The sequence below is a fragment of the Leopardus geoffroyi genome, chromosome A2, assembly GCF_018350155.1.
Source record: "Leopardus geoffroyi isolate Oge1 chromosome A2, O.geoffroyi_Oge1_pat1.0, whole genome shotgun sequence".
Classification (NCBI taxonomy): domain Eukaryota; kingdom Metazoa; phylum Chordata; class Mammalia; order Carnivora; family Felidae; genus Leopardus; species Leopardus geoffroyi.
The window spans coordinates 155,596,671-155,615,630 of record NC_059331.1 but is presented as its reverse complement, the minus strand read 5'-3'; the positions used below and the strand labels follow the sequence as shown (position 1 = coordinate 155,615,630).

Here is an 18,960-nt window from a genome sequence, read left to right as displayed (position 1 = left end):
CTGTGCTGACAGCATGGAGCCTGCTTGGGAATCTCAATCTCTCTCTCTCTCTCTCTCTCTCTCTCTCTGCCCCTCCCCTGCTCACACACACTCTCTCTCAAAAATAAACATTAAAAAAAGACCTGATAAGTAAAATTGCTATCCATACCCCTCAAAAAAACTGCCCCAAATGATCCTATGTGCAACTAAACCTTCTTTGCTCCCTAAAAGACAAAGGGGAGGAACTTCATCCTTGAGAAGGAAAGAGTGGAAGAATCTAGTCCTGTGGTCAGACCAGAACTTCCAGAGAGCGGGAAGGCTTGACTTACTACTCACTATCTAGAGCAGCGGTCTCCAAAACAAGCAAGAGAATCCACTGTGATGTGGGAGAAAATACTATTTTTTATCAAAAGAAGAAGAAGAAGAAGAAGAAGAAGAAGAAGAAGAAAGAAAGAAAGAAAAGAAAGAAAGAAAGAAAAGAAAGAAAGAAAGAAAGAAAAGGAAGAAAAAGAAAAGAAGAAAAAGAAAAGAAAGAAACTAAGTTTTACTGATATCGGCTCTACAAGCTGACCCTGGGACCCGCTTAGTCCATGGGGGCCCACCAGTTTTAGGGAACTGACCGTGAGTGGGCCCAGGGCAGAAAGGCAGGCAGTGGCCTCCTTAATTCATTGCTGGAGAGTGTCACCGTGTGCTACTGCAGATGTCAGGCCCTGGTTTACAGAAGTTCTCATTATGTTACCTCTGTGTTAGTATCAGCCAAAGTTAACCCTGGACGAATGGGAAAGGGCCTGAACACTGCTCAGAGACTGCAGTATGAATGCTGATATGTGAGCACCGGGGAACTTTAAGAAAATGGCAGAGATGATTCTGTCCCTGTCCCTACTGTGGCAGCCATATTAATCACTTTACCTGGTCATAACATTTAGCAGGTCACCAAAAAATATGAAAAATTATCAAGAAGATACTTTGAAGTACAGCAAAATTTGCCCAGAGCATATACCGTGCCTTCAGAGATCTGCTGGTGGCAGTAGAACCTGTACAAAGCTTCTAAATACGTTATGTGCGTGCAGGTATGAATGTAAATAGATTCAACTTTTCACTAGGAGGGTCATCAAAAACATTTGGAAGCCATGGGTCTACAGGATTCTGTGACATTTTCTAACCGAAATATCAGAGCACTTGCAGGGCCTCCCTGATTGGGAAATGTACAGGGTTAAGAAGAGAAGAGAGAAACGAGAAAACAAAATAACTAAGTTTATTTGTCCTCCTCCGCGGAACATTTTCCCTGAAAGTCTCCCTGACACCGGGCCCAGCTCCCACGCTGAACGGAGAGGAGTCTCCCCGCCCTTTCCTTCCCCAAATAACCCAAAGCTTTTCACACAGAAGCCTGAACCAGGTCAGAGCGCCAGACCTCGGCATGCCTTCCACGCGTACCAATTTGAAAATGTCCAAGCTGCCACAGGAGAGGCTGCCGGGGGTGGCCTTCAGTTCTGAGACGAAAGCCCGCTGCCTGCCCACGGCTGCGGTCAGCGGGAGGACGCTGGTCCTTTCAGAAGGAAGGGCTTCGCTGCCTCCAGGATGTCCAGTTTGGGGTCCAGGGAGCGGCCAAGCCCCTCCAACACCATGATGGCGAACACAATGGAGGCGAAGTTGCTCTCTAGCTTTACCTGAAACAGAAAAACTGGTTCTTGCCAAAGCCCACTGACAGAGAGAGAGGATCCCGGATAACCATGAGACCGTCCACTCCATGCCTGGGATTTCTACCACCTACCTGCCACTCCTCTCCCGACCCCATCGTCTTCCCCACCATCATCTACTCCCCCAACCTCCCCTCTACTAGAAATATTGACGGAAAATCTGGGGGATGAAGCACGTACTTCTCTAGGGGTGTGTGTGGATGAATGACTTAAAAATGATAAAATGACTATTTCACAGCTGCACGAGGGTCATCCTTCAAGAGCTGCAACGGCCTTTGTGAGACCGCGCAAGTGGCTTTGCTCAAACAGCATGGCTGCCTCCCCTTTGGAGCCCGGGGAATAGTAGCAGCGATTTAAGTAAATTACTCAACTAGTCCGCAAACGTACTGTTCTCCACATGCTAGAGAAAGGAAGCTCAGGTGCAGGGTGGTTAAGTGATTTATTCCAGGCCGCTGCGTGAGGTAGAGTAGAGCCAGAATTTAAACCTGGAAGAGCAAGAATCTGCTTTTCGAGAGCACAGAAGGTCAGAAACTGGAAGGCTGACTCAGGGGGAAATAATCTCTGTTAAGAGTGAAACGTTATTGGGGCGCCCGGGGGGCTCAGTGGGTTAATCGTCCGACTCTTGATTTCGTCTCAGGTCATGATCTCACGGTTCGGGAGTTCGAGCCTGTCGGGCTCTGGGCTGACAGTGTGGATTCTCTCCCTCACCCTCTGCCCCTCCCCCGCTGGCACACATGCTCGCTCTCTCTCTTAAAATAAATAAAACTTAAAAAAAAAAAAAAAGGTAAAGGGCATTTGTCTCAGTTAAGACCTGAGAAGTTGTCTGGGGGTCAGGTCATGCTTCAACACCACCAGAAATGCTTTCACTCTTAAGCTGAGGGGTGAGTTTGTGTTTGTTGTATTCTTTCTTCCACTGTTTCTCACAAATGTATATGTTTTTTAACATTTATTTTTGAGAGAAAGAGAGACAGACAGAGACAGAGCGCAAGCAGGGGAAGGCCAGAGTGGGAAACAGAAACCGAAGGAGGCTCCAGGCTCTGAGCTGTCAGCAAAGAGCCCGACGCAGGGCTCGAACTCAGGAGCTGTGAGATCATGACCTGAGCCGAAGTCAGAGCTTAACCGACCGAGCCACCCAGGCTCCCCTCTGGCAAATATTTTATTAAAAATTTAAGTGTCACTTGAATAGACATTTCTCCAAAGAAGATGTATAAATGGCCAACAAGCATATGAATAGATGCTGAACGTCACTAATCACTAGAGAAACGCAATCAGAACCACAAGGAGATACCACCTCACGCCCGGTAGGATGGGCATTAGCAAAAAGCCAGACTGGATCCTTTGTATATTGGTGGCGGACAGGTAAAATCATGCATGGAAAAGCGGTACAGAGCTTCCTCAAAAACTAAAAAAAAATACCATATGATATAGCAGTCCCACTTCTGGGTAAATATACAAAGAACTCGAAGCAGGACCTCAAAGAAATATTTGCACATCCATGTTCACTACAGAATTATTCATAACAGTCAAGAGGGGGAAGTAGCCCAAATATCTGTGGCTGGATGAATAAAGAAAATACGGTGTAGACATACAGTGGAATATTATTCAGTCTTACAGAAGGAGGAAACCCTGTCACGTGCTACAATATGGAGGAACCTCGAGGGCATGATGTTGAGTGAAATAAGCCAGTCACAAAAGGACAAACAGGGCACAATTCCATTTATACGGGATATCTAGAGTCGTCAAAATCACAGAAACAAAGTAGGACGGTGGTTGCCAGGGGTTGCCAGGGGTTGCCAGGAGGAAGAAATTAACTGAGATGCTGATCAACGGATATAGCTTCCATTTCACAAATTGAGAAAGTTCTAGAGATTTGTTACACAACGATGTGAATATGGTGGACACTACTGAACTATGCATTGAAAATGGTTAGGGTTAGGGTGCCTGGGTGGCTCAGTCGGTTAAATGTCTGACTTCAGCTCAAGTCATGATCTCACGGTTCATGGGTTCGAGCCCTACATCGGGCTCTCTGCTCTCAGCACAGAGCCTGCTTCCCCCTCTCTCTCTCTGCCCCTCTCCCGCTCAAGCACACGTGTGCGCTCTCTCTCTCTCTCTCAGAAGTAAATAAACATTAAAAAAAAAAACTTTAAAAAATGGTTAGGATAAATGTATACATATATTTTACCTATAAACGTTTTTAAGTTTGTTAAAAATTAAATGCCTGGTGAAATGTCCAGAATGCGGTAGTTGTACTAGGTACTCTGTCGGCTCTCCCATCCTGGGAACAGCAACGATAACAGCAAACACTTCAAGAGCTTTTAACCACTGTGTCCCACACTGTGTGTAAGGAAGGCTGTCTGCGGAGTTAGAGCACGGGGGACAGGAGGACAAAGCAGGAAGAGTCCGGGCTCTGCGGTCAGACGGCCGGCACCCGGGTCCTGGCATTACCACAGGCGCCACGTGGCCGTGGGTTCGTGGCTGGGCCTCTTGGCACAGGTGCCTGCCTTGAGGATGTTGAGGGCTTTAAATGGGACAGTGACAATATGATATAGGGCGCACACAGGGAGCTCCTGCACACTACTGTGGTTACTCACGGCGGCCCTGGGGGCTGGGAGGCGCTCATTCAGGTCAGAGCTGGTGAGCCTGAGTCTTGGCCACCTGCTCTGCATCGTGTGCAACTGAACTCCCAGGAGCGGATGTTCAGTCCTGTTTCCCTCCAACCCAACTCCCTAGCAATGACTAAAGCTTTCCCCAACCCCAAGGCTGTATGGAAGCCTCCTGCAAAACAGAACGTGTCAGAAGTTTTGGAAAGCATAAAGTTTTTTACCAAAACCCCACCAACAAAGCCAACTCTAGAGTCAAGAGACAGTTGCAGGGGGCAGGGGGGAGGCTGTGCCACGCACAGTTGGTGGGACGTGGGGAGTCACTTAGTCCTTCCGTGCCCCATCTCTTCATTCAGGTAACATGATAGAGATCAGACCTGCCTGTGGGCATTGTCCTGAGATTTAACGAGAAGCCGGATGCGCAACGGACCCCAGGTGGTAGGCGTCCTACATGAGCCAGCGGCACCTGTTATCTCATGAATCCATAGGGTACTTGGAGACCCCTGGTCTGTGAGTCTCTTTTGTCCCAAGCATGCTGCTACTGCAGAGTAGTCATGGAGCAGCACAGAGAGCACAGGACTGAGAGACCTGGTTATGTGTCAAGTCCCAGCTCCACCACTGAGGCCCGAGAAAGAGAGCAGACCGGCCTCCCCCGCTGTGCCTTCTGTAGAGTGAAGGCGCCGGGCCAGACAACTTTAGGACTCTCAGCTCTGTGCTATGATCCCTGCCAAAGAGCTGCCTCCTCCACGTGGTGTTTTATTACCAGACTGCAGAGCCTCACGGGAAATGATGGGAAAGGCCATCTTCAGAGGAGAATCCTCCCTTTCCCACCCTCAACACCTTGGCTGGCGGCTTCACTCTGAAGAGTGGCCCAAGACCACACTCCATCACGAGCAGAGAGAGCCGAGGCAAAGGCCAAGGTGAAGAACCATGAGGCCACTTCCCCCTAAGGGACTGGGGCAGGAGGCGAAGGCCAGGACAGCCCCACCCGGGCCTCTGAACCCACCAGGACAAGAGGCACCTCCTCTTGGGCCACCCTTGACCCTGGGACGTTATGCCACACGGGAAAGAGGTAAGTATGACTTACGTTAATACTAAGCATCACTAATAAGAACTGAGGATGGAAAAGGCATGAAAAGCCCGAGTGAGGCGGTTCTGGCATTTGTGAAGACAGCCGGGTATTTGTCTCTCCAGCTGGGTATCGCGGGTACTTGGGCCGCTCGACCGAGGGGTACTCAGAGTCACGGTGAGAGGGAAACGGCCCGCCACGCCTGTGTCAGCGAACAACAGCACTCGCCACACGAACGTCTGCCAGGACGAGATCGCACGGAGGGCAAGTACCTCCCTCCACCCTGCGGCCACCCTCCGGCTTCCCCAGACGCCTGCCCTCCAGCCTGAGCAGCGCGTGGAGGCTCAGCTGCGCCTCGGGCCTCACCTTGTGAGTCATCAGTAACTTAAAGACATTCGACAGAAGGCTGGAAACTTGAAGCTGGAAAACAGAATACAACGGACTGCAGAGTCCCCACAACCACTTCTGTACCTTCCAGGTCCCTGTCCCACCCCGTCCTACCACCCACCCCCGCCCACACCCACGCCCACAGCCACAGCCACACACGCACACCCACCCAAACACACACACAGCCACAGCCGCACACGCACAGCCACATACACACCCACCCAAACACACACACAGCCCGCAACCACACAACCACTAACATACAACCACATACACATACACAACCACCCCCCACCACCCCCGCATCACCCCCACACACCCCCACACAACCACATAACCACACACACCCACACACATCCACAACCACACCCACACACAAACACACAGACCCCCCCACACACAGCCACACATGCACAGACACACACACACACACAGCCACAACCACCAACATACAACCACATACACATACACAACCACCCACACACCACCCCCACACACAACCACCCCCACACCCACACTCACCCACACCCACAACCACACACACACACACACACAGCCACAACCACCAACATACAACCACATACACGCACACAACTACACACCCACACCCACAAACACACCCACACAACTATACACACACCATAACCACACAAACTACACACACACCCACAACCACACACACACAACCACTCACATACCCACAACCACACACACACCCACCCCACCCCACCGACCCGCCCCCTGCAAACACACACACCAGCTGTCGGGAAAGGGGCTCTCGGACAACTTCCAGAAAGGACCGCAAACATACAAGCCCAGCTCCCATCGCACAACTGAGTTCCAAGCCTCCCGTCGCGGTCCAGCCTGGGGGCCGTGGACCCCATCCCTCTCAGCGCACAGAAATCTTAGGTGAATACACCACATGGCCAGTGCCAGTGTGCCAGCTCCTCACTAGAGGGGGCCACTCCTTGCTCTGACTTGCTCCTGCTACTGTAGGCCATGAACTTGGCAAGAAAACGGGCTAGAACTGTGTATAAAACACCGAGTGGGCTTTGGTTCGGCTGTAAATAAAGGACACGAAGGTTAGGCATGTCCTCTGGCTGCTCCGGGGCCTTCGTCCTCCTTCCCTCCACACTCAGCTGAGCTCCAGACACAGGCGAAGCTGCAGAAGGGCCACAACCTGGATGGGGGATGGGTGGGAGAGTGGCACTATAAATGTCCCTGCCCCAGCAGCCACCAGGAGAACCTGGTCAAGGAGTCACTCTTGAGAGCCGGGCCTCCAGTGGGTCGCCTGGCACCCGGAAGACGTGGGCAGAGGAAATGTGCGCTCTCTATCTGCCTTAACGCTCAACCCCACTCAAGACTTCTCCCTGTGAACAGGTCTCCCTTCAACCTCTGCTCCATCCAAGGGCAAGGGCAGTAAACACCCCAAGGCCTCTGCCCCTCAAGTGGCCTGCTCACTTTTTCCAGGGTGATGGTGTTCTTCCTGGCCTGAGTCACCAGGGCGGCCATCTCGGCCTTGAACCGCTCCACGTCCCTGCACTCACTGGCCCGGGCGTGATGCAGGATGAGCTCGGCCACCCTCTGGCCCTGCAAGACGTGAAAGAAAGGAAACTCAGTAGAGTCAAGAGGCCATAAAACTGGACGCTCTGCCCAAACTTCTTTATATTCTAGTTGCTTCCACCTCAGTTTTCTACCATCCTGAACTTTTCTAATTATACCCACTCCAAAATACCTGGTGACCAAACAAAGACTTTCAAAGCCTCTGTCGGTCGCTGGGAGCCCACAGGCTCCAGTGCACTCAGGGCAAGGGGCTGTGTTCGCCTCCTTCGCCTGCAACAGCCACACAGGGGACGGGGCAAAACCAGTGCCCTGCTGCTCGCGCTCCACGAGGCACTGCCGACCAACCAGCCCATCCCCAGAGTCACCAGGACCTGCTGCTGGACCGGACCAGCCACACTCTCCTCGTGGGCTCTCTCCCCGCCCAAGGAGAATTCCCTCCTCACACCCGACCTGACCTCTGCGCTCCAGCCTTCCGCCTCCTCTGCCCAGGGCGCCCTCTGACCAGACAGCCTCCCGGTCTCCCCGAACACCCGAGTGGTCACTACAATGCCTTTCACCTCCCACAGAGCCACCCCAGGAGCCAGGCTCTGTCTCCCCAACCTGCGCAGGGGAACGTCCCCCCACCCTCCACCTGCCACTGCACCTCAGTGTTTAACCTTGGCCCAGGGGATGCTTTCATACAGTCTCAGGCTCGAGCCTTTGGTTTGTCCCCTCAGACGCCTCCTAAATAAGCAGAGCCTCCCCTGAATTTTGCCTTTTTGTTTTTTAAACCAGCTCTCTCTTTGGCAGGGTCTTTTTTCCACATCATTGGCCAGAGGGTTTCTTCATTGTCACTCTTGATGTAGTACCTGAAGTTGACTCTGTAGAGGTTTTGCTGAATCCCTTTCTGTAAATAATCACTCTCAGCAACTGGAGCCCCTCCGAGCCACAGGGTTGGGGGTTAAAGACCACTCCAGATTCCAAGGTTGCTCCCCACACTTGGAGAGTAAGTTCTCTAAGCTGCTGCTTCTCACCAGCCTGCCGTCTTGCAGCAAATGGCACAGGCCAGTCCAGCCGTCATTCAGACGAGAAGCCAGCGTTCCCAGTGCCCACCCACAGGCCTGCTGAGGAGGGAAGAGAAACTACCAGTACGAAACAGCATTCGCAATGCTGTCCCAAACTGTGAGCTGCTTAGAACAGGCGTCACGCGTGGGCATCAGCGCATTTTGACCAAAGACCCCTTGGATAGCTTCATTTCCTCTCCTCTCCTTCCCTCTCCCCGCTCCACTCCACTCCACCTGCGTCCATCAAGAGCACCCCTGGCCAAGGCAGGCATTAACAAGATTGACAAGGGAAACCCCACGGTTTCCAAGAGCCTAAAAGATCATCTCCGATTCCTGCTGACCCAGTGGGTCTCACCTGGCCCATCGCCACAGCCATGAAAACTGCCCGGAAGTTGCTCAGGTCGGCATCCTGCAGCTCGGCCACGATGCCGGCATCCAGCAGCACCAGGCGCAGCGGGCATGGGGCAGGTGTCATGGCCATCACCAGCGTATCGCAGACATCCACCTGCTGCAGCCGTGCCTCTTGACTCCTGGAAAGACCGTTGGCGCCCTGGACCAGGATGTTCCCAGGGTGGAGGTCTGCATGGACAAAGTTGTCCACAAATATCTGGAAGGAAATCAGTGCTATTCAAGGCCGAGTCACCACCCCATCACCACCAGACCACACGTGAAAAAGCTTCCGGGACAGGGGTGGGGGCTGCCTGGGTGGCTCAACCGGGTAAGTGTCCAACTCTGGGTTTCAGCTCAGGTCATGATCTCAGGGTTCACGGTTTGTAAGTTCGAGCCCCACATCGATTGAGTAAAATGGCAAAGAGGTGTACATTTTATAAAGCCTCGTGGCTTCTGTTCTCACTTCAGAATTTGTACTGCCGAAGGCCGGGTTGACATTTTTAAGAGAAAAGTTATTTTCAAAGTAAAGAACATTTAAAAAGATTAGAAGGGAACATGAAAAATCAAAGGCCAAACTGCATTTCAAAGGACTTATTTTTATACTGTAGTTTGAGCAATTGATATTCTAATTACGAATTATCTACTCATTGTTTAAAGGTTCCCCCAAATTCTACGTTCTTAAAATTCGTGGAACCACCTTTTTAGAAAAACATTTCATTAATCAGACATCCCCTCCATTCCCTCCATCCGTCCACACGGTAGAGTCTAACCATGATACCAACAACCCACACTGGCACACAGCATCGGGTGGGCGGGGAGAAGTGGCTTCGAACCTACTAAGCAGGAAAGAAAGCCCCAGGACAATGCTGGACAGGAAGTCGGGTGTGACTTGGTGGGACAGGATCTGCCTCCTATGAAAGCTCATCTCTGTGGTCAGAAACCACCAGCAATCCTTCCAAAGAGGAAGAGCCTCAGAGGCTCTCAGGGACACCCTCCTACCTCCTACTGGCTGCAGACCCAGGCCAGAGGCCCTCCTGGGCCAGGTTCTGGCTGTGAAGGAGGTAAGAGAGGCCGCTGCCCTGGTGAAAATCCTGGAACTAGAGAAGCAAGGGCTGGCACACCCGCAGGATGTGGTTTCCAGAGGCTGGCTGACCCCGGACCCCGGGCTGAACCTCCTGGCACCTTGCTGTCCCCTTGGCCCCCCAGCTTTCACCCCCATCCTTGATTCTGCAAACTGGAACCCATCACGATCGCCCCAATTCTGCGTGCTATTTCCTGCTGCCTTCCCCCCTGGCTGCCCCCACTGCACCCTCCCCTCTGGCCCAAGGTGCCCCTTGGAGCCCTGTTGCTGGGGACAAAGTCCTCTCCCCATTGAACTCCCACTGCACCGACTGAGAGAACACCCAGCTCTCCCCAGACAATCCGGCTTCTCTGGGAGTAGCTGGTGGTAGGGGTGGTGGGGGGTGGATGCTGCTGACTTTCCACCAGAGGCCAGAGGTGGAGTCGAGGCCTGCTCTGAGCTCCTCTTCTCACCCCTGCCCTGCTCTGGCCACTGGCCTCGGCCCCCACAGCTCCATGCCAGTCACACAGGTTCTTTCTTCCCACTCTGCCGACACACCTGGTTCCTTCTTACCCGTATTCCACATGCTGCAGACCTGGGCTCGTATCCTCTCTCTTGCCGACAACATGCCATCCATCCCTCAACCACTCCCTTCTGTGCCAACTGCCAGGGAGAGTCCAGACCCTGGATAACCTCAGTACCCACTTTCTTTACTCCTACACGTGAGCTGCTATCAATGCCAGTTCCTGCTGTTAGTACTAATGATGACAGCGGAGGCTAACACTGCTTAGAGCTCACTATGTCCTTTTACGGGCATCAGCTCATTTACATCATCAGGCTGAGCCCTCGTAGGTGACACCTAGACTTCCTCTACATCTCAGCTCAGATGGCATCGCTTTCTGAATGAATCCTGAGGCTAGGATGGGCCCCACCTAAATGACCCTCTTGTGCCTGTGTATCATTTACTCATTTGTGGCCTGTCTTCCCAATGAGTGACAGTTCCATGAACGTTGTGATCATATCTGTTTCGCTCACTACCGTAAAGTCAGCACTCAATTTAGTTTATTGAGCACAGAGAGGGTGCTCCATAAACACTGCTGAATGAATGAAGTACCATTTAACATATGGTATCTTCCGCTGTTTGTCTAAACTGTAGGCAACTTGGGCAGAGCCTGGGTCTTGCTCCCCACTCTTCCCACAGCACCCTGCATGGTGACCAAGCACATGCCACCAAGAAAGCGCTTAACAGAAAGATGTAGAATGAATGGTCGTGGTGGGTGGCTCAGCTCTTCCTAGAGCAGATTTTCAAGATGGCGGCTTGCTGCTTTCCTCATCTTCCCGCCCATGGGAGCCGACCAGTGTCTCCACCATCTTCCCATGTGAGATTTGACCACATGCTGGGCTGGGGCACCCTCTCCATGCCCATGAACTCACCATCTTCAGAAGCATGTTGATCCCCAGCCGTGCAATCTTCTTCTTCAAGTCTACAGGAATCCCTGCCTGCTGGTAACTGGACACAGGCACACTTTCCTTGAAGAAAGGTCAAGGAAGAGACAGCTTTACCCTGAAAAGCCCACCGAACACCCTGTTCCTCATCCCCACGTGACACATGGGCACTGCCTTCCCATCCCTACTCTTCTCGAGAGTTTTTCCTTCCTTAGAATCCCTATGAATCTGTCACCCACAAGTTAATTTTAATCTACTTAAATCTACAAGTTAATTTAATCTAACAGTTCACACAGGTTAGTTATTTAATTGTCAAAGCAGCCCGCTAAGACAGATCTTGTTATTCCTCGGGAGCAAATAAAAGAACTAAAGCCCAGAGAGTTTAAATAACTTACTCAAGATCACACAGCTAGTAACACCGGGTCATTCGTGTCACTTCCCTGGATCTCACCATTACTATCTTTACAAAGGAGGCTGAACCAGGCAACAGCTAAGGGCAATGATGTGACACAAACATTTGCTGAACACTTTCTCTGTGTAAACTCTGCTGAAGGCATTTTGTATTCGATGTGTCACTGTGTCCTGGAACAACCCTATGAGGCAGGGGCAGGTGCCTGCTGTTATACACCAAGAAACTGAAGTCACCAGCAAATAAAATGGAAAGCAGTTTTTCCGACAGAACGGAAGAAGGTATTTGCAAACAACATATCAGATAAAGGGTTAGTATCCAAAATCTATAAAGAACTTATCAAACTCAACACCCAAAAAACAAATAATCCAGGGAAGAAATGGGCAAAAGACATGAACGGACACTTCTCCAAAGAAGACATCCAGATGGGCAACCGACACGTGAAAAAATGCTCAACATCACTCATCGTCAGGGACATACAAATCAGAACCACAATGAGATACCACCTCACACCTGTCAGAATGGCTAACATGAACAACTCAGGCAACAACAGATGTTGGCAAGGATGCAGAGAATGAGGATCTCTTTTACACTGCTGGTGGGAATGCAAACTGGTGCAGCCCCTCTGGAAACAGCATGGAGGTTCCTCAAAAAATTAAAAATAGAACTACCCTATGACCCAGCAACTGCACTACTAGGTATTTATCCAAGGGATGCAGGTATGCCGTTTCGAAGGGACACACGCACCCCAATGTTTATAGCAGCACTATCAACAATAGCCAAAGTGTGGAAAGGACCCAAATGTCCATCAATGGATGAATGGATAAAGAAGATGTGGTATATATACACGAGCAATCAAAAAGAATGAAATCTTGCCATTTGCAACTATGTGGATGAAACTAGAGGGTATTATATACTAAGCAAAATTAGTCAGAGAAAGACAAAAATTATACGACTTCACTCATATGAGGACTTTAAGAGACAAAACAGATGAACATAAGGGAAGGGAAGCAAAAATAGTATAAAAACAGGGAGGGGGACAAAACATGAGACTCTTAAATATGGAGAACAAACAAGAGGGTTTACTAGAGGGGTCTGTAGGAGGGGGCAATGGGCTAAGTGGGTAAGGGGCGTTAAGGAATCTACTCCTGAAATCATTGTTGCACTATATGCTAATTTGGATGTAAATTTTAAAAATAAATTAAATTTTAAAAAATAAAATAAAATAATAAAGTAAAATAAAATCTCTGTCAATTTGACATATGAAGAAAAAAAAAAAAAAGAAAGAAAGCAGATTTTCAAGTCCAGAAAGTATGAAGCCACGCCCAGGCTCCCAGCCACCCCGCTACACGACCTCCCTGCCTCATGCCACAGCTGAGTTGCCCTCAGTTTCTCTTGGCTTTTGCCTTTTCAGACTGAACAGCGGAGATGGCCCAGCTGTGAGTGGAAGGCACGGCCTGGGAAGCGCTCATTCTTACTTCATAAGTTTCCACCAAGACGTCCCTGGTGACAAAGGGACGCAGAGGGGTGGGGAATTTGACGGAATTCACATTCAGGAAGTTGCACTGGAAGTGTTCTAGGTTCCGAGCTTCGTAACGCAGGTCGATCTAGAGGGAAGTGGAGAGAAAAGATGAGGGGTAACCTGGGCCCAGGGAGAGCAGTATCTGGATGGCCAGTAAGCTAGTGAGTCACCACGTGCAGCGGCCTTCTGCACCTGCCTTCTTGCAGAACTCCTCAGGGGACAAGGGAGGGAGGTTTTGGCCGCGGGAACTCCTGGAAGCCACAGCTGCAGACCCCCTCGCCGCACTTGGACTCCACTGCCTCCCCGCTATTCCCTCTCTGCCCACCCCGCGTGACTCCAGGCCACGGAGCCCTTGCCCACGTCCCAGGGCTTTCTCTCCCTTGCTCTCCGGTGGCCCTCTGGCCTCCACCAGCCCTAGACCTGTCCCCCTCTTAAGGTCCACCTCCATCAGGGGCCGGCGCTGCCCTCTGCCCACTGCGCTGACGCAGCTCCCTCCGCTCGGCAAGCCGTTCCCTTGCCACTCAAGGGACCGCTCCCATCTCTCCAGGCACCTGCTACCGGTGCCCTTGATGACCCTGTTCCTCCTGAACAGTTCTCTTGGCACCCACCTTTCCCTCCCCCGGTCTTCCCCCTGCCTCCAGCCACTCCGTCTAGGTCTGGTCTCCTGGCCACTCCTCCCCTGTGTGCCCCCACGCGGTCTCAGCTGCTGACCTCCGCCAGCCTCCACTCTCCCTCTCCATCCCCTCACGTCCTCAGCCAGCACCTCCTCACGACAGAACCGTGGTCTCCCGTCCAGACCCCGCTACCAACTCCACACTTCTTTTCCTAGAAGCCCACACTCCGTGTCTTGAATGGAGTCCACCCTTGAACACCCTTGAACTCCACGTCTCAACGGAATTTACTCCCCCCCGCCCCCCATGCAGCCAGTCACCTGGGAGTCACTGCAGATTACCCCTCTCTTGTCCTCCACACCATTGGTGACTCCAGGCCACCAAGGCTGCAGCCTCACCTCTCTCGGATCCACTCCCCCGTTTCCCCCTCACTACAGCTCCCAGGGTGACTCCCAGCCAAAAGAGGCACTGGGCTCCTTGACCCCCATCTTCCCTCTCTCTAATCCATCTGCTGGTGCCCCCTACCACCTGTAGGACGAAGTCTAAATTCTTTAGGATGACATCCAAGGTGGCTCACTGTTTGGCCCCCGCTGCTCTCTTCAGCTCCATCTCTTTATGCCTCCCGCTTCCTCCGCCTCCCAGAACTCTAGCTTCAGCCAGTCTAAAGGTGCTGAACATCCTGACCTGCCTCATGCTCCCCATCCCCTTCGCCTTCCTTAGTCCCTCTGACGGGAATGTTCTTCCCCCATTTGGTCCAACTGTAAACACCACTCACCTTTCAAGACTCAGCTGGAGTCTGGGGAGCCTGACCCTCAGGATAGAATGACCACTTCCCCTCTCGGGCCCCAGCTCTGACCCAAGTGAACCTGGAGAGACTCCTACTATAACCGGGATCGTGCTCTTTTTGCAGATATTTATGGGCCAGTCCCCTTCTGCGTACTATATATTCCTTATGGACGAGAAAACCTCACCCATCACCCCATGGTGTCTGTCGGACTTCGAGGAGGGGTGGTAGGAATGACAGTGACGCAGAGATGGTTGCTGGAATAGAAGCTATTTCCTCTATTTTAATTTTCTTTTATCATGGAAACTACGTCGCCCGCAGCATAAAGCAAAGCTTTCAAAACATTCAAAGGCATCCCCGGGACTTAAAACCTTCCATCAGAGGACAGAAATGAAGACTGAGCACCTTGCTTTTGAAAGATGGCCAGTTTCTGCACTCTCCAACAGGGAGCCAGTGCACTTGCCTACTTGAAGCCCTGGCTGCCCCCAAAACATGTTCACCAAGTCCGGCTACTTAAACAAGTATCCCAAGGGTCCTGGACAGGGAGCAGGTCCTTGTCTACTCCAAAACCCTGGAAACGAAACAAAGCAAAGGCACAGTGTGTGACTTCACTAATTCTTCTCACCCTGGAGATCAGCCATCGATTGTGGCACAGATAACACAGATGACACAGATAACACCAGGATCCTGGTACTTTCCTCCCAGGCGCTAAGGAAGATGGTGTTTCCCAGGCACCCTTGCGGTGACATTGGGCCCGTGCGATTAAAGCTCTGACCTGTAGACTCAGAAGGCCACAGTGGCCTCTCTCTCCACTCCACACGGACCCTAGACGACCCAGGTTGAAGATGGCAGCACCAAACTTGGGGGGAAATTGGGTCCCTGGATAACCATGAAGTAGAGTCCCCTCTCCCTCCTTCGGCTCATCTGCATGGCACTTTGATACAAGAAATAACCTCGCTGCACTTGGCCTCTGAGATTGGGGTATTCTTTGTTATGTCAGTTAGCAGTACCTACCCCGACTGCTACACCACACGAGCCACGACATTCTAGGAAATCACGCATTCGTTCAGCATTTACGAAACAGCCAACGGCAAGAACTATGTTAGATGCTATTTACAACCGAGGGAAGAAGGCTTCACCTGATGGACCATGAGCTTCTCAAATTCCTCCACAATCTCCGGCAAGCTCAGCCACTTGACTCCTGGCAAAAGCGCGAGGACTCGGCTGCCCGTCTTCATCAGCAGCAGGTCCATCTGTACCTGAGACAGCAAGCCAGGGTGCAACACCTGCCAGGAAGACAGACAGAAGAGGGATCAGGAGGGCACATTCACCCAGACAGGGCTGGGTCCCACCATCAAAGGAGAGCCAAGCCCGATGCTCATCAGAGCAAAACCGGATGTGGTCCCGACAGCCGGGATGCTCCTGCCACCCTCACTCCCATGTGCCTTCGATAAAGAGATGCTCAGGGCAACTCCTCTGTGCTGCACTTGGCTTTGCTGGGAAGAAGAGACGGGCTTTTCCTTCCAAATACATTAAGGTTAGGTCAGTGGCTCCCAAACATTAGCATGCATAAAAGTCACCTTGGGGTGCCTGGTGACAACAAAGACTGCTGGGCCTCCTTTAAGACCTAGTGAATCACCTACCCTGGGGATGGGACCAGAAATCTGCATTTTACTGAGCGAGTGCACCAGGTAAATGCGTCAGGTAGTCCAAAGCCTGAGTGGATAAGGATCTAGAGTCACAGAACTCCAGCAAGGATGCACCACGGTGGGACGGGAAGAGTCTGCTTTCAAATGCCTGTTTATTCTGCAGCTCTTGCCCAGTCCGAAACTGAGCACGTACTCAACCTCTCAGCCTCCTGTTCCACTTTTTACAGTTTTCTGGCTTTTCTTCCTTTTTCTTTTTAGAGAGAAAGAACACATCCAAGTTGGGGAGAGGGGCAGAGGGACAGAGAGAGAATCTCAAGCAGACTCCATGCTCAGCATGGAGCCTGATGCAGGGCTCAATCCCACAACCCTGGGATCATGGCCTGAGCCAAACTCAAGAGTCGGACACTCAACCTACTGAGCCACCCAGGCGCCCCTGTTCCACTTTTGAAAACATGGAGATAACAGTCCCTACCCCCACTTCAAGTCCTTTCCGGAATAAAATGGGAATATAAATAAATAGAAATTAAAGAAATGCCTGCTTCAAAGGCATCAAGAACAGATTAAATCATGCATCTAACATGCAGAACATAACATCTGTTTTTTAAGAACAGATTAAATCATGCAGGCACCCACTCTTTGCCTTCCACAGAGCAGAGGATACTTTGGTCCAGGGTTCCCCAAACATGCCTACTCATGAGAATCACTTGCAGCCTTTATAAAAACACAGGCCTCAGCTTCCTCTCTTGGAAAGTATGATTCAGTAGGTGTGAACTGAGGAACACTTGGGAGGGTTTTTTCCAAGGAGGTGTAAGAGAGCATCAGAGGTACCTGCTATGGGTCGGCCAGATCCTCGGGGTCATGCTGAAAGGGAATGGAAAAGTGTGGAGACTAAAAATTGATGGAGCCCAGGCAGGGGTGACTAGAAACGAAGAGGGGTGCCCAGGTGGCTCAGTCGGTTGAGCATCTGACTTCAGCTCAGGTCATGATCCTGCGCTCCATGGGTTCGAGACCCACGTCGGGCTCTATGCTGATGGCTCAGAGCCTGGAGCCTGCTTCAGATTCCGTGTCTCCTGCTCTCTCTGCCCCTCCCCCACTCTCTCTGTCTCTCAAAAGTAAATAAACATGTAAAAAAAATTTTTTTTAATAAAAACAAAGAAATGAAGAGACAAGGGAGCCACTTCTGTAAAAATGAAGACTGCCAGCTTGGGCTCACCACATGGTATCTAACCTAGACTGTCTGTGACTTACCCTGACCCCAGAGTAGTGGGTCCATTGGGTGGTTCCTCTAGCCACAGAGGCAGCGGACCCCAAACCCTCTTCGTTTTCCTTTACTGGACTATTCACACAACCACTCCCTAGAACCAAGAAATAACAGCTTGCAAAGCATAGGCAGTCAGATAAAGGTCAAGCTAACAGAAATCAGTGGAAGGTAATGTGGGGTGATTTGCAAATGGGGGTTTCTGATCGGGGACAGCTCTGTGGGGTCGGTGAGATTTTAGAGACAGGAGGGACAGGTGACAACATCAGAGCACTTACTTTCACTGCCACAGGGATGAGGTGATCTGGCTCAGATTGGTGGGCAGGGGCTGAAGACTGAGACAGGACTGCATTTGATCCATCCGGGTCAGCTTTAGGGAGGAGCAGCCTTTCTAGAAATGACTGGTCGGCAAGACTTCCTTGAAACTTCCACCCCTTTCCCAGGGGTCCAAAGAGCTCTCCCAGCCTCCCGACTGCCCCAGCTTCTGAAGAAGGCTGCAGACTGGAGGCCTCGGCAAGTCTCTGGATGCTGACCTTCTCCAGGAAGGCGGGATTTGCACGTGCTTTGTACACTTGGGCCACACAGCCTGAACCCACAGGTTCCTTCTTCTCAAAGCAGAGGACCCTTCCCCAGTCTTCCCCAAATGCCTGCCGCAGGAAATGCTCAGTGTGAGTCCAAGGGTGGGGGGTCACCTGGACATGCAGCTTGGAGAACTGGGCACAGAAAGCCTCCGAGAAGAGATCCCGCCGGGTACTGGCCCACTGGCCCAGTTTGATGTATGTTGGGCCCGAGGTCTCCGTGGCTTTCAGAAGCAGATAGAGCCAGAGGCTGGAGATGCTGGGTGCCAGGTAGGTGAGGGGGTAGAAGAGAAGGAGGGGGAAGAATTTCATCAAGAGAGCCCCAGCCCGGAGCCAGATACGGAGGTGCAGAAGGAGGCATCCTAGCGGCCCCTCTTGGGAGACTCTCTGGGGTGGCCCATTTTCAGCTAGGTCACTCCAGCTGGCTCTTTGCTGGCACACGCTCTCAGGGCCCCCCTCACCAACGTCTCCATAGGCTGAGATAAGTTTCGGTAAAGTGCCAAGCAGAAGCCAACAGAGTCTAGCATTACGAGAGCACCCAGATGATCTTAAAAGGCCGAGTTCCTGTCTGAGCTCAAAACCTCTTAGGTACGACAAGCAGACCCTAACAGAAAAACGCCAGGGGGTCACCATCCTCTCCCAGAGGTCCCCCGCCTAGGTTGCCCGCCCTCGACTTAAAGGGCACCCATCTATGTTCACGCTCTGGGCAAGGCTGACATGAGTCCAGGCCACAGCTGAGTATCCCACTTAAAAGTGGGGCAGCAGCGAGATGCGGCGACGCTCAGAGCCCGCGTACAGGCTAACTACGCGAGTGCAAGCGGTGCTCAGTCTGGCTCCCGGTCCTGCCCTGCAGGGAGCGCCCCCTAGGCCTCGCAGCCCGGCCCCTCCGTCCCGGCTCCACCCCGAGCTCCCTCC

The 18,960-nt window shown here is 51.8% G+C and overlaps 1 protein-coding gene across 2 annotated transcripts; it reads right to left on the bottom strand.

Annotated features, from left to right (window-relative positions):
- Positions 1-1,218: 1,218 nt before the first annotated feature.
- On the bottom strand, positions 1,219-18,681 carry ADCK2 (aarF domain containing kinase 2). Of its 2 annotated transcripts, XM_045495895.1 has the most exons (8): positions 17,746-18,681; positions 15,700-15,846; positions 13,122-13,250; positions 11,223-11,318; positions 8,694-8,945; positions 7,194-7,322; positions 5,712-5,765; positions 1,219-1,646 (listed from the first exon to the last, which is right to left on the bottom strand). In XM_045495895.1, the coding sequence occupies exons 1-8, from the start codon at positions 18,676-18,678 to the stop codon at positions 1,506-1,508; spliced, it is 1,881 nt and encodes a 626-aa protein (XP_045351851.1). In that variant the 5' UTR covers positions 18,679-18,681; the 3' UTR covers positions 1,219-1,505. The 2 variants fall into 2 exon arrangements, with proteins under 2 accessions (XP_045351851.1, XP_045351852.1); XM_045495896.1 differs by lacking the exons at positions 1,219-1,646; positions 5,712-5,765 and adding an exon at positions 6,473-6,912.
- Between the last annotated feature and the right edge of the window lie 279 nt (positions 18,682-18,960).